The 23,611-nt window shown below is 39.4% G+C and overlaps 1 protein-coding gene across 3 annotated transcripts in view; it reads left to right on the top strand.

Annotated features, from left to right (window-relative positions):
* ADRM1 (ADRM1 26S proteasome ubiquitin receptor) overlaps window positions 1-23,611 on the top strand; it is a 36,817-nt gene that overhangs the window by 9,495 nt on the left and 3,711 nt on the right. For 2 of the 3 annotated variants that reach the window (XM_026664893.2, XM_087959212.1), the window contains exons 2-8: window positions 1,672-1,882; window positions 2,905-3,021; window positions 3,304-3,427; window positions 4,271-4,357; window positions 14,702-14,783; window positions 22,122-22,384; window positions 22,917-23,074. In XM_026664893.2, coding sequence (XP_026520678.2) covers window positions 1,673-1,882; window positions 2,905-3,021; window positions 3,304-3,427; window positions 4,271-4,357; window positions 14,702-14,783; window positions 22,122-22,384; window positions 22,917-23,074 — 1,041 coding nt within the window. In that variant the 5' untranslated portion in view covers window position 1,672. The remainder of the gene's footprint in view (window positions 1-1,671; window positions 1,883-2,904; window positions 3,022-3,303; window positions 3,428-4,270; window positions 4,358-14,701; window positions 14,784-22,121; window positions 22,385-22,916; window positions 23,075-23,611) is intronic. The other variant, XM_087959213.1, reaches the window with a different exon arrangement.

Below are 23,611 nucleotides of genomic sequence, written 5' to 3'. Positions count from 1 at the left end.
TCTTGGAGTTCCTCCAAGAGGGCCTGAGGAAAGGGCTTTCCCCAACACCCTAAGGCGTCAGGTCGCAGCGCTATCCACAGTCATTGACTGTGATAACCTGGGTTCCCTTTCCCACCACCCCGTATTCGGGCATTCCTCAGGGGGCCACCAACCTGTGTCCCCAACCATACACCGATACCCTACCTGGGACCTTAACAAGGTCCTGGTGTCTCTGACTAAGCAACCCTTTGAGCCTCTCAGGAAGCCCTCTCCAATTCCTCACATTCAAAGTGGTATTCCTGGTAGCTATTACTTGCCCGCCGCATATCGGAGTTAGCAGCCTTGTCGGTAAGGAAGGACCTTTGCATATTTCATGCCGATAGGGTGGTCCTCCGACCGGACCCTACCTTCCTGCCCAAGGTTAACTCGACCTTTCACAGGGCTCAAGAACTCATACTCCCGAACTTCTGTCCCAATCCCTCGCGGAAAGGGAGAAGCTTTGGCACTCACTGGACGTAAGATGGGCCCTACGCATTTACATTAAGCGTACCCAACCCTTCCGGAGGTCAGAATCTCTCTTCCTTTCCTTCCAGCCCAAATCCTTAGGCCACAAAGTGTCCCCGTCAACCATTGGCCGCTGGATTAGGGCTACCATTTCCAAGGCTTATTTGTCCCAGGCACTGCCGGTACCCAGGGGATCACAGCACACTCCACCAGAAGTGCAGCCACCTCGGCGGCTTGGGCCACCCAGGCTCCAATTTCTGATATTTGTCAGGCAGCCACTTGGGCATCCCCTCTCCTTTCATTAGACACTATAAGATTGACACCTTTGCCTCGGCGGAGGCTTCGTTTGGTAGGCGAGTCCTCCAGCGAGTCTTCAGGGAACCTCGGAGATTGCAGGACCAGACGGGGTCCCTCCCGTAGGACAGCCAAGCTTTGGTATGTCCCACTCTCTGGATGATCCGAACGGCTCTCAGGAGAATGGGCGTTGGTTCTTACCTGACACGCCATTTCTCTGGAGCCGTGAGGATCATCCAGCCCCACCCTTTAATTGCCGTCTGGTGGGGCCTTGTTTCGCCAATGACCTATTTAGCATAGGGAGAGCAGAGCAACGTCCTTCTCTTCACCTTCGTCTTCACGCAAACTGGGGAACGCAAGAGAGCCACGTGATGGAGGGCGGAGCGTTCCTCAGTGATTGAGCTCAGCCATCAACGACGTGAGACTGAAGCACCTCCCACTCTCTGGATGATCCTCACGGCTCCAGAGAAATGGCGTGTCAGGTAAGAACCAACGCCCACTTTCTGCAGGATGTTTCTGCCCTGTGTCCCTTCACTGTTGAATACAGGGAGGCTGTGGGGATGAATCTGTGTTGTCTGCATCTCAAACTGAAGCACAAATGGTCCCTGTAGTCTGCAGTTTTTTAATTGAACTCCGTTCATTCGTTCTAAAGTGCATAGCTAAATGTCTATAGAGATTCTCTGTCATCCAGGTCACAGTTGGCCCAAAGGCGCTTTTTCAAGAGGCAACTGGAAATTCTTGTTTTGCTTTGAAGACATCAAGGGAGGATTAAATTAGGGAGTCAGATTTGGTGCTGTGCAAATGCCAAAATTGAATTATCTACATTACCTCTCTGGAAACGTGATTGCCACAACCGGAAGAGAAGTCTTCATGATACATCTTATCTCTTTCCAGGATGTCTTCTGGTGCTTTATTCCCAACCTTGGTGCCTGGCTCTCGGGGTTCGTCAAGCAAATACCTGGTCGAGTTCCGTGCAGGAAAGATGTCTTTGAAAGGCAGCACGGTCACCCCTGATAAGAGGAAGGGCCTTGTCTACATACAGCAGACGGATGATTCCCTCATTCACTTCTGTTGGAAAGACAGGACATCTGGGAACGTGGAAGATGTAAGTGCAACACTCCAGCCATTGGATTGTGCTTACATAGATTTAAAGCATGTTTGCTCATTGATAGCTAGAAATGGAATGCTTGTGTGCATGTTTGTTTATTAGATTTTACCTCTTAAGTAATTCAAGACAATGAAGATGCATAATATTCCTTCCTCTTCCTATTTTCCCCACCATAACATCCCTGTAAGATGGGTTGGACTGAGAGAAAATGACTAGCCCAAAGTCACCTAGCCTGGCTTTTCATGGCGAAGGTGAGACTAGAGCTCATTGTCTCCTGGTTTCTAGGCCAGCACCTTATCCACTAGACCAAACTGGCTCTCATTTATAATAAGAAATTAGGTTACATGCTTTGGGGTGATAATTTAGCCCCCTTTCCTCTCCTGCTCCTATTTTAGAAAGAAACAGAATAAATATAGAAGGTATGAATCTATGTAGAATTACCTCTTTCTGCAAAGAGGCATGTGTTTACTTCGCTTCCGCAGCTCCTCCTAGAAAATCATGCTGATAAGTGCGTAATTCAAACTACAAATTATGTTTTCTGCTCTTCCCTGGAACATCCTGTGTTTTTTTTTTTTTTTCTCATGAAGCACACTGACTCAATTATCCAATGATAGTTTTTTCTCTTTTTTGAAAATGAACCTTCAAGAAAGGGAATTGGTTTGTGGTTTTTCCAGGCATCTTTTAATCTCTCAATTTCTGGGCTGGACAATAAAGGGGAATTAGAGAACATTTGATCTAGAATAGGAGTGTTAAACTCATGGCGTCATGGCGGCATCATGTGACGTATTGGGACTTTTTTCCCCTTCACAAAACAGGGCGGGGCTGGGGCCAGCAGTTTGACACCCCTGATTCAGAAGATTTGATTTCCAGAAAGAGCTGCATGATTTCCCCCAGATAATTGGAATGGTACCTTCCATGGAGCAATCCTATTCCCTGCTTTTAATTGTAGATTGAAAAAATAGTTATTGATCAGCATTGATTGATAATGTAAGTATTTACCTCCTGCCTTTGTTTTTTAGGACCTGATTATATTTCCTGATGACTGTGAATTTAAAAGGGTGTCTCAGTGTACTACTGGCCGTGTCTATGTGTTGAAGTTCAAGGCTGGATCCAAGAGACTTTTCTTCTGGATGCAGGTTTGTGAGTTCCTCAGTCTCAGTGTCCTGCGCTTCTCCGGGAATTGTAATGTGACACTGCAGTACAATGCCAGTGCATCTAGAGAAGATTTTGAGTGAGAACAGTCATGAAATTGATAGGGACTTTTGGATCAAGGTCATGTATACTTTTGGGGAGGGTCTGTTGTAACCTCAAATGGTCGCTAATTGGCCATAAATTGAGGACCTCTTCTATCGAGAAAACTAAGATGTTTAGAATTGTTCATCTGTTCTGAGGAAATTGTGTTTTTCCCCCCTTTCCAGGAACCTAAGACAGAGAAAGATGAAGAGCACTGTCGTAAAGTGAATGAGTACCTCAACAATCCACCCATGCCTGGAGCTTTAGGAGGCAGTGGAAGTGGGGGCCATGAACTTTCTGCCCTTGGAGGTAGGAGCCTTTTCCTAGAAGCTCTTTCTGCTCAAGCTTAGTCATTTAAATCTGGTTCTTTAAAATCCGGTTATAAAATCTTCAATGCTGGCTAAACATCAACATTACATATAAAACAGTAAAAATCCATGCTTTGATAGCAGCAGTAAATGCAACTTTTATTTCAAGCATATACTCTTTTAGATTAGGCAGTCTAGTATGCACAGTTCAATAAAATCCATCCATCCATTAATCAGAATAGAGCTGGAAGGAACCTTGGAGATCTTCTAGTCCAGTCCCCTGCTCAAGCAGGAGACCCTATCCATTTAAGACAAGTGAGCCCAGCCTCTTCTTGAAAAGCACCAGTGAAGGAAGTACCCACAACTTCTGAAGACAAGTGATTCCACTAGTTGTTAATTGTTCTCACTGTTAGGAAATTCCTCCTTAATTCCAGGCTGCTTCTCTCCTTGATTAGTTTCCATTCCTTGTTTCTTGTCTTGCCCTCTGGTGCTTTGGAGAATAATTTGACCCCCTCTTCTTTGTGGCAGGCCCTCAAATACTGGAATACTGCTATCATGTCACCCCTAATCTTTTTTTCACTTGACTAGGTATACCCAGTTCCTGTAACCATTTTTTGTATGTTTTGGTCTCCAGTCCCTAATCATTGTTGTTGCTCTTTTCTGCACTTTTACTCTGCACAAGATGGATAGTGGGAAAATGTTCTGAAAGGAAGGTGTGAAAATGCATTTTTTGTGCACAGCTGTAAAATTATAGCACCAGAGTTTTCCTTCTGTTAAACAGTTTGCATTGCCTGGCATTTAGTTACACAGTTATAAACATTTTGTCTCTTATTTTTCTTTTTAGGTGAGGGTGGCTTGCAAAGTCTTCTCGGAAACATGAGTCATAACCAGCTGATGCAGTTGATTGGACCAACAGGCTTAGGAGGACTTGGTAAAGTGTTTTCATGATATTTATGTAAAAATGGTATTTATTTAAATCTTGTCTTAGCTTTTAGTTTTAGAAAATAGCTTGCTGCTACCTTGCTGCTGATGAGACTATACTTAAATGAAAGTGCCCTGACTTGTGAGTGTTAATATGGGATGCAGGAGCATTAGTTTAAATTGTTTTATTTTCTTCAGTGGTTGCCAGCCACTGAATTGATGCAGAACCTCCTCTGTTTCCATGAATGCAGGTAGAATTGTTCTGTTGCTTCCTGGTATATATGAGAGACCTAAGAATGGTGCTTCTAAATATTCCCATGTTAATCAAAACAAAATAACAAGACCTGGATTATAAATATTAACTGACAGAATATATAAGACATTAAGGACAAATAACTCCCTTTTCTCTTTTACTTTTTGACTTGATTTTTGCTACTTTTTTGGGTTCGTGGACTGACCCTGTAAGCTATTGAAATAGTAAAAAGTCAAGACTGGGATTACAGCGGGCCTTACGGATTATAAACTTAATTGATTTTGATTTTGGTATTGAAATATTGAGACTTTGAGATACATTGAGACATTGAAGATTGACTGAACCTGAATTGGAGGGAGCTGAAGTTGTAATTTGGCTTCTTTTTTCTGATAGAGATGTCAACCTCAAACATAACCAGAATAGGGAAGAAGGCATCTTCCACACTATCATCAGCCTCCTCAAGTCCATCCAACCAGAGGTCAATTGAGAGTATGCTACAGATGGAAAAATGCAATGCCTTTCTAAAAGAGATACTGGCAATGCTCCAGACGTTATAGTAGACCATGACAAAAAACCACAATGAGATAAGGAAATACATAAGGGAAGTAAGAAACAATATGGGAGAGATAAAACAAACAGTGCAAAATATGGATGCAAAACTTGAGAAATTCCAACAAAGGATAACAAAACATGAGCAAAGGATCCAGAAGGAGGAGGAAAAATCAGAACAAGTAGAGAAAAAAGTGGATGACATAAACGATAAATTGACACAAGCAAACAAAAAATTAGAAAACACTGTGATAATGTTGGAAACAGAAAAAGCTGCTCACTATTTGAGATTCCAAAATATAGAAGAGGAGAAGGGGAAGATTTACCAGAGATAATGGAAGAATTGCTGGCGAAGGTGTTAGGGATAGATAAACAGAAAATGGAAATGGAAATTGATGAAATTTTCAGAATACATACAATTTATGCAAGAAGACACAAGCTTCCAAGAGAAGTACATGTAAGATTTGTGAAAAAATCAATAAGAGATAAGATCCTTAACAAGGCAAGAGACAAACCATTGCAATACAAGGGAAAACAACTGGTAGTCTTGAAACACATTCCTAGGAGAGTAAAGGACCTTCGAAAGCAATACCGCTTTTTGACTTCAGTGTTGATCAAATACAATGTGAACTTCAGATGGCTGATACCTGAAGGAATATTAGTTACCTGGCAGGAAAAAAAATACAGACTAGACTCACTAGATAAAGCAATGGAATTTTATGATTGCCATTTCAATACGGAAGGGGAACAGGAAACGAGAGGAGAAACAGTGCATAAAGGCCAAGAAGTATCAATGATGGAAGAAAAGCATCCACAACAAGACGAGAGCGAACTGGGGGGAAAAGAACGAGCAAAGCGGAAAGGAGCAATAGCCAAAGAACTTAGAGAAATAAGCGATGAGGAGTATAAGACTTATATACAAGTAAAACAATGCAAGAAGAAATAAAGTTTTTTTTTTAAAAAAAGATTTTTATTTTGTATTTACAACAATTCCATCCTTCATTTCAAACGTGTGTTGACTGGGTACATATAACTTCTGCTTACAATTATAATAAATACTTTTCTTACCAACATAACAATGATCACATTTTCTTATAGCTATTATTTGATATATCTATTATTAAATCTTAATTTGTTTCTCTATATATTCATCTAATCCATTTTAATTTGTTTTATTTTCCAACCATTGATAAAGTAAATCCCATATCATGTAATATTCTGTTTCTTCTTTTTCCTAATAATATTTCAGGTACTATTCCTAATAAAAATATTTCGGGTTTCAAATCTATGTGTTACTTTATCATTTTTTCCAACCATGTATGTATTTTTGTCCAATATCTTTTAGCTTCTGTACAAGTCCAGCATATATGCTAATATGTTCCAGGTGGCACTTCCAGCATTTGGCTGGTTTATCTTTGAACATCTTAGCTAATTTTGCCAGTGCAAAGTGCCATCTATACAACATCTTGTACAAATTTTCTTTACAAAATGTGTGGAATACAGCAAAAGCATATATCTGAGGATTAGCCATAACCTATATAGTGAAGAAAAAATAAGAAAAGGAAACAATATCAAGAATATAAAAGACTTGAAACAGAACTACAAAAAGAACTACAAAAGGCATGCTTAAAAAATCAAATGAAGATGATTAAGCATGTTGAACATAATGGAAAAAAGATGAATTGGCACAACAAAGAAAAAGAGCAAAACAATTTTTTTTGACAATGCCAATAAACCTGGAAGGTAGCTAGCCTATAAATTGAAGGAGAAAGAGAAGAAATTGATAAACAAATTGCAGGATGAGAATGGTATACTACACTATCAAATGGAAAAGAAAAAAGATATAATACAGGAGTTCTACAAGAAGTTATATGACTGTGAAGAAATATTAGAGGAGAAAATAATACAATACAATATTTGGAAAAGGCTAATTTACCAAAAGTTCCGGAAACTGAAAAATATGCTGAATGAAAGAATAATAATGGCAGAACTAGTAGAAGTGATCAAAAGACAAAAAACAATAAAACACCAGGGCCAGATGGTTTACCAGGAGAAATTTATAAAGACTTACAAGCTTGTCAATGTTAGAGATTTACAGTGAGGTCTTATTTGAAGCCAAGATACCAGATACATGGACAGAAGCTAACATCACTCTGCTCCCAAAAGTTTCAGATTTAACACAAATAAAGAACTATATGCCAATATCTCTTAAATGCAGACTATAAAATATTTGCTTCAATAATTGCTGAAAGATACATTCCAATCAAAATAGGTTTTTACCCAAGAGGCAAATTAGAAACAATGTTAGAATAATTTTAGATACATTGGAGAATTATGAAGTACATAAAGTTAAAGGTTCCCCTCACACATACATGCTAGTTATTTCCGGCTCTAGGTGGTGGTGCTCATCTCTGTTACAAAGCTGAAGAGCCAGCACTGTCCGAATACGTCTCAGTGGTCATGAGGCCTGCATGACTAAACGCTGAATGCACATGGAATGCTGTTAACTTCCCACCAAAGTGATCCCTATTTTTCTACTTGTACACTGCTCAAAAAAATAAAATAAAGGGAACACTTAAACAACACAATGTAACTCCAAGTCAATCACACTTTGTGCAAGGAGGGACAGGAGGAGCACTGCCAGAGCCCTGCAAAATGACCTCCGGCGGGCCACAAATGTGCATGTGGCTGCTCAAACAGTCAGCAACAGACTCCATGAGGGTGGTATGAGGGCCCGACGTCCACAGGTTGGGGTTGTGCTTACAGCCCAACACCATGCAGGACGTTTGGCATTTGCCAGAGCACACCAAGATTGGCAAATTCGCCACTGGCGCCTTGTGCTCTTCACAGATGAAAGCAGGTTCACACTGACACATGTGACAGACGTGATAGGGTCTGGAGACGCTGTGGAGAATGTTCTGCTGCCTGCAACATCCTCCAGCATGACCGGTTTGGCAGTGGGTCAGTAATGGTGTGGGGTGGCATTTCTTTAGGGGGCCGCACAGCCCTCCATGTGCTCGCCAGAGGCAGCCTGACTGCCATTAGGTACCGAGATGAGATCCTCAGACCCCTTGTGAGACCATATGCTGGTGTGGTTGGCCCTGGGTTCCTCTTAATGCACGACAATGCTGGACCTCATGTGGCTGGAGTGTGTCAGCAGTTCCTGTAAGATGAAGGCATTGATGCTATGGACTGGCCCACCCGTTCCCCAGACCTGAATCCAATTGAGCATATCTACGACATTATGTCTCTCTCCATCCACCAACGCCACGTTGCACCACAGACTGTCCAGGAGTTGGGGGATGCTTTAGTTCAGGTGTGGGTGGAGATACCTCAGGAGACCATCCGCCACCTCATCAGGAGCATGCCCAGGCGTTGTAGGGAGGTCATACAAGCACGTGGAGGCCACACACACTTCTGAGCCTCATTTGGACTTGTTTTCAGGACATTACATCAAAGTTGGATCAGCCTGTAGTGTTTTTTTCCACTTTGAGTGTAACTCCAAATCCAGACCTCCAGGGGGTTGCTAAATTTGATTTCCATTGATAATTTTTGTGTGATTTTGTTGTCAGCACATTCAACTATATAATGAACAAAGTAATAAGAATATTTCATTCGTTCAGATCTAGGATGTCTTATTTTTGTGTTCCCTTTATTTTTTTGAGCAGTGTGTTTTTACATGCTTTCAAACTGCTAGGTTGGCAGAAGCTGGGACAAGTAACGGGAGCGTTGCTAGGAATTTAAAATGGAAGAGGAAACAGTAAAGGAGAATATGATAACATGGGCTAAAAATTGTGGCCACAGTATTGACTTAGAACAATGGGAACGAATATGGCAAACTAATTATACATTAATGTTATCAGTTTCTTATAAGAAAAATATTTACAAAATGTTTTATCACTGGCATCTGCCACCAGCGAGATTAGCCAGAATGTTCCCCAATCTGTCACCTAAATGTTGGAAGTGCAATCATAGCCAGGGAACGTATTTTCATATGTGGTGGTCATGTCCTCAAGCGCGAAAATACTGGCTTAAGATTCAGGCATGGCTAGAAGAACTGACAAATCAAAAGATCCAATTTAACCCAGAGACCTTTCTATTGGGAATGTCAGAATTGTCATGGGACAAGAAGCATCAGCATTTAATATTACACATTATCACAGCGGCAAGGATAGCTTTTGCCCAAAACTGGAAATCAACAATGGTACCCATGGACCTGGCAGTAATCAATAAAATTCACCAATGTGCAGAAATAATTAGATTAACCATGCTACTAAAAATAAGGAAGGAGATTTCTTTACAATATGGAATATATAGTACAAATCCCACACCACTAGACTAACAAATAGTTTCTTTCCCTGGGCCATCTGAACCGCAAATAAACACAAAGTCACTACCTTATTAAGATGTAAAATCTCAATACCCCATTCAGATGTATAGTAACATATTACAGTACAATCCATCTCTTGTGTATTATACTCGGCTAAGCGTTACAGTCAGTGTTGGATGTATATTTTGTGTATATTCGTAGATGTTGTACACTCAAATTGCAAATGGAGACGTGGGTACTCTATTTTTCATCTTCATTTTTAAGTGCTTTGGTTTTATTGTATTACAAACAGTTGCTGGTGTGCATCCATACTTTTGTTGTACAATGACAATAAAGTTCTTCTAATTCTATTTTTAATTCTAAAATGGCTGAGTAAAAAGGAAGTAAAGATGTTTAGTGAAAATGATTAAAGAAATTCTAAGGAAAAACAGGAACAAGGACGAATATGTATATAATTATGTATATAGGTAAAGTAATGTAAATAAATGTAATATTGCAACGCAATAATAATACAAATTAGTAAGGACTTAGTAAATAATAGATATATTTGTACTAAATGAGTTTAATTGACACTAATAGATATGTACACTGTTATGATAATGCTGCAAAATGTGAGAACGTTTCTCCTTTTAATTTTTTTTTTAAATCTTGAATAAAAAATATCTTAAAAAAAAAAGAATCTAGTCCTAAAGGAAATTGAGGGATATGGAGATGAGGCAGGGTAGAAAATAAAGAAAAAACTAAAATGATTGTTAAAAATCTTACAGATAAACAGAAAAGGAATTGACAGAGAAAATAGACTTCCAGATAGCAAAGAAAGTTAAATGCTTAGGCATTCAGTTAACAGCAAGATGTACAACGATTAAAGATGATAACTATACAAAACTAATGCAACAAATTAGATTGGATCTGGAAAAATGGAAGAACTTGCAACTATCGCTGATCGGGAGAATAACCAGTATAAAAATAAATATATTACTGAAATTACTTTTTTTATTCCAAACGATATCGATAAGAATAGAGAAAAAAATACTTTGAGAAATTAAAACAATTCTGAAGTTTATTTGGCAATGGAAAAAAGCAAGAATAAAACTGAAAATGTTACAGGAATCTAAAAGCAATGGAGGTTTTGGATTACCAGATAGGGAGATATATTATCAGGCATTGGTACTGACATAGGTAAAAGAAGATTATTACTATTGGAGGACATGATATTCAATTAGGATGGCATACTTTTTATGGTATGGAAGGAGTAAAATACATATATATTTTCAAAGACATTATGTGAGAAATGCTTTACTCTTGATATGGGGAAAAATTAAACTACATGAAAATACCAGTCTGGTTTCCCACAATGGAAGGATTGAGACATCCAAATCTTATTAACTTGGAAAAAAATTGTGTAAAAGACATTTTAAATTAGAATGGTGAACTTAAAACTAGACAACAATTGCCAAACCAAGGGGACTTAGCGTGGTGGCCACATTTGCAAATACAAACAAGATATGAGAAAGATGCAAAAATAGGGTTTCCATAAAGAACCAACAACACTTGACAAGATTCTGCTAGGGACAGATGAAAAACTGGTTACATATTTATATTTATACATTATATTATAATGTATAAAAATATACATAACAATGAAATAATGGGCAAGATTATTTTTGGTTATACTATAGAACTAGATCGGATATTGGCAACCTGCGGCTCCGGAGCTGCATGCGGCTCTTTGAGCCCTGTGCTGTGGTTCCCTGTCCTATCACTGGCTGCCCCCCTGCCCTCCCTCACCTGGCCTGCGAAGGTAAGGGCGATGGCGGGGGATGGAGAAGCGGCTGAGGCTGATTCTCCGGCGCCTCATTTTTGCTGCTTTGGTGCTGGGTGTGCCTTGCAACCAACACTAGCCTTGCTAACATGAGGCTGGCGGGGTGGGAATGGGATCCAGGAGGAGGGGACGATGGAAAGGGGGATGGGCCCATAGCGCCCAGCTGTGGCTATTAGAAGCTCAGGGCAGCAGGAAAAGGGGGCTGGCCCCGCCAAATCTCGCACACCCACCCCAGGGTTCAGGCTCTGAGAAAGCCGACCAAAGATATTTGCCTGTCAGTCGGTTTCCCCCCATCTATGTCTCCCTCTCTCTGTATGTGTGTATCTCTCTTGCACTCTCTACATCTCTTTTCTCTCTCTTGAGAAGCCACGGGGACAAGCCAGCAAACTCTTTGGGGCTCTTGGCTATTCCTTTTATTTTATTTTACTGGAAATCCAGGCTGGCTGAGGGTCTTAATGGGACCTAACTTCTCTCCTGCACTAAGCCTCCGGCCATTGACTTTCCATGTTGTTGTCCACACACACACACACACCCCACTGGCAGCTCTTCGGACAAGCGTGGAGGGCGCAAGCTCCAGCCTGAAGCGGCAGGAAGCGAAGGCTGCCTTACATGCAAATGTGGCGTGAAGGTAATACAGGGCCACTTCGCTCCTGACTAAGGCTTTGGCGACCCTCCTCTCGCGACTCCCTGGTCTGCTGTGGCAGGGCCGGGAGGGTGCGCACGTGTGGGGAGACACTCCAAGTGCCAATTGATGGTCGGCTGCTCACTTGAGGGTCTCCCTGCCTCTACACACCCTCCGGGCCCCACTATAGCTGGCCAGGGGGTCGCGAGAGGGGGAGGAGCGGTGCCTGAAGAAGCAATAAAAATAGCCAAGAGCCCCAAGAGAGCTTGCTGGCTTGGCCAAGCAGAGAGGGAGAAAGAGAAAAAGAAAAAGAGGGGGGGAAGAGAAAGAGAGGGAGAGAGAGATATATATACAAAGGGGGAGAGATACAGAGAGGGGGAGATAGGGAGAGGGGAAGAGAGATCCAGAAAGGGGGAGAGAAGGGAAAAGAGGGGGAGATGCAAAGAGAGAGGGGAGAGGCAGATACAGAGATAGGGGGAGGAGAGAGAGAGAGGGGAAGTTAGGGAGGGAGAGAGAGGAGAGTGATACAGAGAGGGGAAGAGGGAGAGAGATACAAAGAGATGCAGAGGAGAGATACAGAGAGGGAGATAGGGAGAGGGGAGAGATACAGAAAGGGAGGCGGGAGAGAAATTGGGGAAGATAGGGAGAGGGGGAGAGAGAAGGGAAGAGAGATACAAAGATACAGAGGGAGGGATAGAGACTGATTCAGAGAGGGGGAGAGATAGGGAGGAAGATAGGAAGAGGGGAGAGAGATGCAAAGAGATACAGAGGGAGAGAGATACAGAGTGGGGGAGGGAGAGGGGCAGTGAGATACAGAAAGACGTAGAGCGAGAAGGGTTTTGTGGCTGAGTAGGCGTGGCTAGGGAGGTCATGTGACTGGGTGGGAGTGAGTGACATCAATTTGGCCATGCCCCCCCGGTGTTTGTGGCTCCCGATGGTTTTTTTCTAGGTTCAAACAGCTCTTTGAGTGTTTAAGGTTGCAGATCCCTGAACTAGATAAATGCCAAAAACTTTGCGACTGGAACTATAAACTGACAATGGCTACTGCATATAAGGAAAATATCTATAAAATATTTTATATGAGGCATTTGCCACTGGTATGATAAGCAAAAATGTTTAACAATATGTCCACCAAATGTTGGAAGTGTAATCAAACCCCAGGTACTTATCATGTGGTGAACTTGCACGAAAGAAAGAAAATATAGGACATGGTTGGAAAAGATGATAAGCAACATATAGATTTGAAGCCAGAATTATTTTTGTTGGGTATAATATCCGAGAGTTATGATAAAGGGACTGTATATTTAGTCTTACATGTATTGACAGCTGCAAGGATTGTATTTGCACAATATTGGAAAAATTAGAACACTCCATCAGATGAGGGCGTAATTCAGAAGATACTGGATCAGTGATGGCTAACCTTTCCGTCCTCGCATATGTATGCACGCGTGCAAACACCCATAAGGCAATGCATATGCCCCCCACGCCCCCCACGCATTTGTGCATGACCCTCCCACATGCACTGCGCGTTTCTGCGCATGCGTGTGCATCTCCTGCGCTCCACACTTGCGTGGCAGCTACCCAACAATCGTGCGGGCAGCGGGCGCGCATGTGCAGTGGACCTGGGGCGACGGCTTTTGTGCTGGCGAAGATGGCTCTGGTGCCACTTCTGGCACCATAGGTTCGCCATCACAGTACTGGACTGCAGAGATGGATAGATTGAAATTAAAAATAAAGAATAAAGAAGACACAGAATATTACTTAACATGGAATAGGTTTTATGAGTGGTTAGATATAAGGTAGAAAATAGGCGAATGAAGATTATTGTTATGTATGAATTAAATACATAAGAGGGTTTATAATTATAAATAGGTTGATATAATTCGCAGAATTATAAACATAATATAAAGAAAGATCTAGTTAAAATGACTTTGTTACACTACTATTATTGTTATCAGCATACATGTTAATATCTCTGTATTCTTTTTGATTTTTGTAAATGATATGCCCTGGCAATACACTGTATTCAAAATGTTTATGAATAAAAGTAAAACATATATTCAAAATATAAAGAACAAGACGAAGAACCATTTCCTCTCCTCCCCTCCCCTTTTATTCATTCACCTGTCTTAGTGTGGCATGAGATCCCCAGTAAGCATGTTGGGATAATTTGATATATTGTGGGGGAGGTGTACCTACAGATGCTCTGGGAAGGAGCAGATCATTTGGTGTTATGATCCCTATTGATTTTTCTCCACTACTGGCTGGTTATCGAGGCCTTGACTTGGAGCTCAGAATGTCAAGTAATAAAGTGAAAGGTTCCTTTAATAGAATAATTGCTCACATGGCCAACGTGGTTCTTTTTTACTTACTGTTGTTCAGGGTTCCAAAGTAGGACATTGTTTTCTGAAGATGGTAACAATTGTGAACCTTTGCCCTGAAAGTATTGCAACTGATCTCCATCATTTGCAGTTCTGAATGTATTGTCTAGAACTTTTGGATTTTTGTTTGATAATGTTTGATTCAAGATTGGTTTGATATATGAAATTTGTGGAAGACAGGTATTATTTTGGTGATTGTTTTTGAGGGTTTGCAGTAAGATCAAGAGGTCCTCTCACTGATAACAGTTTTACGATGTGGGAATGCACAATTTGGCCTCTCACGAGAGACCTATAAAGGAAATTAGGTGTGGAATAAACTTTTCCAAATACATGTTTTGATAAACTTTTTTCTAAGAAATGACTTTAAAAAAAATCTTATTGTTAATTGTGCTGATAGGTGGACTTGGTGCTCTAACAGGTCCCGGTCTGGCTAGTCTGTTGGGCAGTGGAGGGCCTCCAACGAGCAGCTCTTCTTCCAGGTAAGAAGTTTAACTTAACGATTTAAATGTCTTTTTACATATTAAGGTAGGAATATAAATTAATTTCATTATACCACCCCCCTAGAGTCAGACATGAATGGTTAGGGCAGTGGTCCCCAACCTTTTGGCACCAGGGATAGGTCCTGTGGAGAAAGGTTTTTTGGTCGACCGGAGGTTGGGGGGGGGGGGGGAGATTCACATGCCTGCATCCCACAGGTGGGGCTTTGCTTGTGTGACTGGCCTGGTTTCTAGCATGCTGCAGACCACAGACCAGGAGTTGGGGACGCCTTGGGTTAGGGGAAATCTTTACATTTAATGTTTTGAGACCTCTCAGCCTCACAGTAGAACAATTTTATGCCACAAAATCAGATCTCCTTTAGCTGAACCAATTGAGTCATGCTATAATTGTGGCATCTTAAACTTAACATAGTTATAGGGCACTTTGGGTAAATAGTAGGTCTTTCAGTGCCAGTTATGCACCTACAGGTGTGAAATGGGAAGGGACATTCTCAGTTTATCAGTGGAGGTCCAAGGAGGATTGTAACAATTCAGAGAGCTGTCAGCCTTCTGTGAAACTTTTATAGCTCATTATATTAGACCCCCATAAAAATTATGCTTGTATAGGTAGTCCTTGATTTACGATTGCAATGTAGCCTGCCCATTAGGGTTGCAAAGCAGATCCTGACATGACTGATCTAATTTTACGACCTTTTTTTGAGACAGTCATTAAGTAAACACCGTGATCGTTAAATGAACCAAGTGTTTGCTATGGTGTGTTTTTGCTGAAAACTGGAACACCAGTTTTTAGCAAAAACATCATAAATTGTCATGTGACTCGAGATGCTGCAAACAACCATTAATGCAGGCTGGTTGTCAAGTGCCTGAAATGCAGGGTGATGGGGGAAACTTCGGAACTGGGTTGTAAGTTCTTTGGGGGTTGTAATTTCAAACAGTTGCTAAGCGACTGGTCATAAATCGAGGACTGCCTTTATTTGGAAAAAATATCAGTGCTTCTTATTTATTTCAATAATTCTTGTATTAACTATATAGACCAGCCGTCCCAAAGGTGCCTTTTTCAAGAGGCAACTTGACTTTCTGGTTTTTCCTTGAAGACGTTTCGCTTCTCACCAAAGAAGCTTCTTCAGCAGCATCCAGCCCATCCAGTCAAAGATCAATAGAAAGTATGTTGGGTTTGGAGAAATCGAATTCTTTTCAGAACATTCAAGCAATGCTTCAATCAATTCAGGAAGGTTTGGTTAAAATCGAAGAAACCATAGTAAAAAATCATGATGAGATCAAAAATGAAATGGGGAAGTTGAAGGGGGAGATACGTAAGATGGGTGAAGAAATAGGAAATTTTCAGCAAGTGAAAGCAAAAAATGAACAGAGGGTACAGAAAATGGAGGAAAAAGAACAAACAGAGAAAAAAGTGGAGAAAGTAGCACAAGTTAACAAAGGCCTGGAGGAGACAGTAATTGTTCTGGAGATGGAAAGGGCAGCCTACTTCCTAAAATTCCAGAATATTAAAGAAGAGAAAGGTGAAGATCTGATGGATGTGATGACAGAGTTGTTGGCTGGAGCTCTACAGAAAACTAAACAAGAGGTCCAAGAGGAAATAGGTGAAACATTTAGAATTCATACAAACTACACAAGAAGACATAAACTCCCAAGAGAGGTACATGTGAGATTTACTAAAAAGACATTGAGAGATGAAATACTTAAAAGATCAAGAGACAAGCCTTTGAAATATAAAAGAAAAGAAACTCTGACTTTGAAACAGGTCCCTAGGAGAGTAAGAGATCGAAGGAGACAATATCAATTTCTGACAACACAACTGATCAAATATAATGTGATTTTCAGATGGCTGATACCAGAGGGAATCCTGGTTATTTGGCAAAATAAAAGATTTAGACTGGATTCACTAGATAAAGCATATGAATTTTTTGATCATCATTTTACTGCAAGTGAACAGGAAACCAGGGAAGAGATAGAAAGTAAAAGACAAGAAGAAATAAAAGTAGAAAAAAAGTGAAAAAAGAACGAGCAGAACAAGAAGGTGCAAGAGCAAAAGAACAGAGGGAGATAAGAACTAGGAGTGTAAAACCTATATATAAATGAAGTGATGGAAGATGAAATAATGCTATCAATTAACATAAATGGATTGAATTCCCCTATGAAAAGGGAAAATACATTTACAAAACTACAAAAATTAAAATTGGACCTAATTTATCTTCAAGGTGCATATTAAAAAACAACATGGTAACTTATTGGAATACCCCAAAATTGGGAAATTATATTTGACATTAGTGCAACAAGAGAAAAAAGGGATGGCATCATATGTTAAAGAAACATTAAAAGTCAAACAAGTATATTCAGATGAAGAAGGGAGAATATTGATGGTTGAGGTTGTAATAAATCAGAAACACATTCTTTTGATCGCAATATATGCACTAAGTAACAAACAAAAAGTGTTCTACAAAAAGCTCCATAAGAATTGAAATGGACTATGAAAACATATGTATGGTAGGAGACTCCAATGCAATTGTGGATGTCAAACTAGACTATATAGATGCAGTAAAAAAGTAAAAAAATAAAGACACTCCCAAAAAGTTTTTTTTAAATGACACAAGAAATAGGCATACAGGATATATGGAAAGAGTTAAATCCAAAGAAAAACTAATATACATTTTATTCGAATGCACACCAATCATGGTCCAGAATAATGATATGGATGTCGCCAGAAATGAGAACAGATGTCCAAAAGGTTGATACAGAAATGAACATATGGGCAGATCATAACCCAATAAAAACCAGGTGGAAGGGACAAAGGAAAAAACTGGAATGGACACTGAACCAAACTATACTAAAGGACAAGGAGTTTATATAAATAATGGAAAAAGAAATGGACTTCTTTTTTAAAGAAAGCAGAAAAGAAGAAACATTACTACAAACTGTTTTGGATACGGCAAAAGCACATCTACATGCAAGGATTAGCCATAACATATATAGCAAGAAGAAACAAGGAAAAGAAACAACAGCAAAAAACACTACAAGAAGAACTCAAAAAGCTGGAGATAGAATTGCAGAAAGATCCGCCAAAAAAGAGAAAATGGAATTAATAAAACATAAATTAAACTTAATAGAAAAAGAAGAAATGGCACAAAAGATTAAAATGGCAAGACAAAACTTTTTTGAAAATGCAAATAAGGCTCATGATTTAATTAGGGCAATCATCAGAACCCTGACACCGGGGTAGATGGCTAGCATACAAGCTGAAAAAAGAGAAAGAGAAGAAAATGATACATAAACTGATAGATGAGAAGGGGACCAAAATGAAGATAAAAAGAAAATAATCCAGGAATTCTATGGGAAACTTTACAGTCAAGAAAAAGTGTCAGAAGATATAATAAAACAATCTTTAGAAAAGGCTGTATTATCCAAAATACCAGAAACAATAAAAGTGATGTTAAACAAAAGAATAACAATGATGGAATTAACAGAAGCAATCAAAAGGCAAAAACAAAACAACACACACACACACACACACACACACTAAAACACCTGGACCACCTGGACCAAATGGGCTTCCTGCAGAACTTTATAAACATTTACAAGATGCCTTAGGTTTGTCAATGTTGGAGATCTATAATGATGTGTTGTTAAGGGCCAATCTTCCTAAAACATGGGCAGATGCAAATATTACCTTAATACCAAAAGAAGACTCAGATTTACAGCAGATAAAAAACTATAGACCAATATTGTTATTAAATGTACACTACAAAATATATCCCTCAATAGTAGCAGAGAGACTAAAAAAGTTCCTGAATGAATTTATACACCGGACCAGAATGGTTTCTTACCCAAAAGACAAAGTAAAAATAATATGAGAATCGTCTTGAATATATTGGAATACTATGACGTACACTCTGAAAAACAACTGGCACTGATCTTGTTAGATGCACAAAAAGCCTATAATCTGAATTGGCAATTCATGATAGTACAAGTAAAATGTATGGATTTTGGTGAAAAATTTATAAATATGATTAGGGCAATATATTCTAAACAAATGGTGAAAGTGATAGTAAATAGGGATATGACAGAGAATTTCAACATAAGTAAGGGTGCAAGGCAAGGATGTCCTCTGCCCCTCTTATTTATACTAACTTTGGAAGTCTTGATTAGAAAGATCAGACAAGACCCAGAAATAAAAGGTATGGAAATAAAAAAAAAGAAAATTACAGGCATTTGCGGACGATCTAGTATTTATCCGAGAAGAACCACTGGAAATGGGATCTAAATTAATTTAAAAAAAGATGATTTTGGTGAAAGTAGCAGGATTAAAAATGAAGACTAAGATGCTGGTAAAGAATCTTACAAACAGAAAAATGAATTGATGGAAAAGATGGGCATTCGGAAAAGGTGGGCATTCAGATAAAAAAGGGTTATCTTGGGTTAATTTGAGGAACAAAGGAATATTGACTTTAAAAGGACATGATTTACAATTGGGGTGGCATGCATTTATATGGTATGGGAAAAATAAAATACACAGATATTTTCAAAGGCATATTAGAAATGCTCTGCTTTTAGTATGGGGAAAAATCAAAGAGAAACATTACATGAAAATACTGGTCTGGCTATCCACGATGGAAGCACTGATACATCCAAGTGTTCTTGAACTGGAAAAAATTATAAGATATAAAGATATCCTGAATGAATAAGAGGAATTAAAATTGAAACGAACTGAAAAATCAAGGAATTTATTTGGCTTGGTGGCCACTTATGCAAATATAATCAAGATACAAGAAAGATGCAGAAATGTATGGATTTTACAAAGAACTTTCAGAATTAGATTTTAGGGATGGATGATAAATTAATAAAAAATATAGCTATTTATTGAATTTTAAAATGGAAGAAAAACAAGTAAAAGAAACTATGATAGCATGGTCCAAAAATTTTGGATATACTATAGAACTAGATAAATGGCAAAAACTCTGGGGAAAAAACTATAAATTGACAATGTCAACAGCTTATAAAGAAAATCTCTACAAAATCTTTAATAGGTGGCATCTGCCACCAGCAAGAATGGCAAAGATGTTCCAAAATGTATCTCCCAGATGTTAGAGACGTAAACAGATACCGTGTTCTTACAATCATATGTGGTGGACTTGTCCCATGGCAAAAAAATATTAATTAAAAATAAAAATTTGGCTAGAAGAAATGATAAAACAACAAATAGACCTAAAACCAGAGATGTTCTTGTTGGGTGTCCTACTGGAGAAATATAATAAAAGAAATATATATTTAATTTTACATGTAACAACAGCAAACATTATGCATGCACAAAATTGGAAAAATGAACATACCTATTGAGGAAAATGTAATAAAATACTAGAATGTACTGAAATGGATATATTAACATTGAAAATTAAGGTTAAGGAGGAAACAATACTTTTTAATGTGGGAATTATTTTATCAATGGTTAGAAAATAGAAGCAGAAGTTAGAAATTTAGAATCAAGGAGGATATGTAAATAAAAATGAAGTAAATGTGTAATTAAATAATGAATATTGAATAATGAGGATAAGTAAACACGATTAATAGATTTGGATGATAATGGTTACAAATGTGATGGTTGTATGATGTTTATAATGCTTGATATTATTAAATAATTATAGACAAAACCAAGCACACTACTTAATAAAATAACAGAAAATGTTTAATAAGGATATGTGAAGAATGTGGTGAATAGATTTTGAGAATAATAGTTATAGCTATTGTGTGTATAAGATTTACTATTTGTATTTAAAAAAGATTATACCCACTCAGTACACTGCCATTGTGGATATGGAAATTGCATATATAACAAAGAAAATGGTATAATAAATAAATAATATTATAAAAAAAGAATTATGCTTGTATAGGTGGTCCTTTATTTACGATTGCACTGGAGGCTGCCCATTAGAGTTGCAAAGCAGATCCTGACATGACTGATCCAATTTTATGACCTTTTTTTTGTGGCAGTCATTAAGCAAACACTGTGATCGTTAAATGAACTCATTGTTCGCTATGGCGTGTTTTTCCTGAAAACCAGAACACTAGTTTTTAGCAAAAACTTCATAAATTGTAGTTATGTGACTGAGGAATGCTGCAAACAATCATAAATGCAGGCTGGTTGCCAAGAACCTGAAATGCTATGTGAAGGGGGAAACTTCGGAAGTGACTTGTAAGTACCTCTTTGGGGGTCGTAATTTCAAAGCAATTGGTCATAAGTCGAAGACTGCCTTTATTTGGAAAAAACATCAGTGCTTCTTATTTCAATAATTGTGTTAACTATATAGACCAGCCATCCCAAAAGTGCTTTGGCAATGGAACTTTCTGTTTTTTCTTTGAAGATGTTTCACTTTTCATCCAGGGAGCTTCTTCAACTCTGGATAGTGGGGAATTCTCCAGTCAGAGCTGAAGAAGCTTCCTGGATGAGAAGGGAAATGTCTTCAAAGAAAACCCAGAAAGTTCCATTGCCTCTTGAAAAAAGCACTTTTGGGACAACCATGACCTGGATGACTGAGAATCTCCAGAGATATATAGACCAGCATTATTCCTTCATTGCAGATGGGGCATTAGAGATCTTCTCTGTAGACCAATCATAACTTCTTTCCAAGTTGTACCTGGGTTTGGGTGTGGAATGCTCTGTTTATTAGGATATGTTTTGCAACTCAAAAGAAAGGCTATTTTTCTACTTTTAGCATCTTTAAAATGTGACCTATAATGGTGGCTCTCACCTGTAGGAACCGAAGTTTGTGTCATGTTTCTCCAAAATTGTATTTCTAAATGCATGGCTGTAAGATGAAATCATCTGTTGCCTTTTATAAATTAAGGGTAATTTTTTTTACAATTTTATGACTTCTGTTTTATCCAAGTATAAAATAAAATAGAAAGGAAAATAGAAATAGGAAATTAGGGGAAGGAAAAACGGGGGAAGGGGGGAAACTTGGGGTACAAGGAAGGGAAAACATTAACTTACGACTATTTTCAGCACAGTACCAGATGACAACATTACAGCCTCAACTTTTTACTTTTACAGATTAGTACACTAGCCATTTCTATAACAACAAATTTATCTAATTGGCAAAACCAAAGTGATCAAACATTTAACTTCTGGATTTTGTGCTCATGAGGGGGTGGGGAAACTAAGAGTTTGAAACTAAGAAGAAGGAGTTGTCAAGCGAAAAATAGATGGTGGCCTAAATTAGAAGGTCTTTGGGCTTTTCACTTCTTTAACCCCTTTCTCTCCTTTCGCTGAGAAATAACAGTTGCAGAATTTTCCCCCAAATCTTTCAGTTCACGCAGCCAGTCAGCAGCTGTGACACCATCCTCCAGTACCTCCTCCACCCGGGTAACGCCTGCTCCTGCTGCTGCTCCTGCTGCTGCTGCTGCTGCTGCTCCTGCAGCTGCCACGACCACAGCCACTAGTCCTAGTCCTGCTCCAAGCTCAGGAAACGGGACCAGCACAGCAACAAGCCCTACGCAACCCATCCAGCTAAGTGATCTTCAGACCATCTTAGCTACTATGAATGTACCAGCCGGAACAGGAGGACAGCAAGGTAAAAGAGGGCTGCGCGTTTGGTATCTCTTCTCTAAACGTGCCTCTTTCCTCGAACTTCCATCCTAACATCTCACAGTCCTTATTACTCCGGCCTGGGGTTAGATAAAAGTTCTGGACTTCCGATACCCCAGTATGAACCAGTGCTAAGCAGCTGTTGGTTAGCTAGTTAGAATCAACTGCCACATTTATGATGTGGTAGTCATGATTTTTATAGATACAGTAGAACCTCTGGTCACGAATGCTTCTGACCACGACCAAATCAGGTTCCGACCAAAAAATGCACAAAATTTTTGAATCTGGTCACGAACCCATACTCGGGTGGTGATCAAACACGACCCCTGACCCAGAATTTCCTGAAGAAGAAACTTTAGAAGACAACGAAATCGCCAGTTATGGAACAAATTATGGTCATGACCAGAGATTCTACTGCATTGGGATTCCCAGGTTACTCTTGGAATTTGTGATCACCAGTAGCATCTTTGCCAATTCCATGTACCTCAAGAGACAACCCTAATTGTGTTCTTCTACAGTTGACCTGTCCAGTGTGCTTACTCCAGAAATAATGGCACCTATTCTGGCCAACACAGAAGTTCAAGAGCGCTTGCTGCCTTACCTTCCTTCAGGGGAATCTCTGCCCCAAACAGCAGAGGAGATTCAGAACACGCTCACCTCTCCGCAGTTCCATCAGGTAACCATTTTAATGTCAGTAGAAGAGCAGAGCTTGGTCCCAAGTTGAATAAGGAGGTCTTAAGTTAGTTTGTACAGATAGTCCTCAACCGTAATTGAGCCCAGAGTTAAAGCTGTAAGTCATTGCAGTTGTAAGTCAAGGCATCACATATCCGGACCCTATTTTTCAACATTTTTTTTTTTGGGTGGTGGTTAAGCAAATGCCACAATCATTAAGCAAATTCATTTTCCCCAAAGGCCTTTTTTGTTTTTGTTTTTGGCCAGAAACCAGAAATAAACACCAGAAACCGGCAAAAAATGTTGTAAATCATGGTTATGTGACTGCAGGTGCTGCAAAGATTTGCTGGTTGCCAAGTACTGAAAATGCGATTATGTGACTGCTGAAGGGGCCAGGTGAATGTGGTGACTTTGAGCATGAGTCATAAGTAACTCTGGGGAGATCCATTGTAACTTTGAACTGTCACTAAATGTGATGGGTCAATAGATCCAAGAACTACCTCCAGGAACCGAAGTGGCCTACAGGGTCAGGTTGGGAAAA

This window comes from Notechis scutatus, chromosome 3, assembly GCF_049901735.1.
Source record: "Notechis scutatus isolate UNSWTSFEM ecotype Mainland chromosome 3, rNotScu1.2, whole genome shotgun sequence".
Lineage (NCBI taxonomy): Eukaryota > Metazoa > Chordata > Lepidosauria > Squamata > Elapidae > Notechis > Notechis scutatus.
Note: the sequence above shows the minus strand (reverse complement) of the source record. Positions and strands in the feature narration are given on the sequence as shown.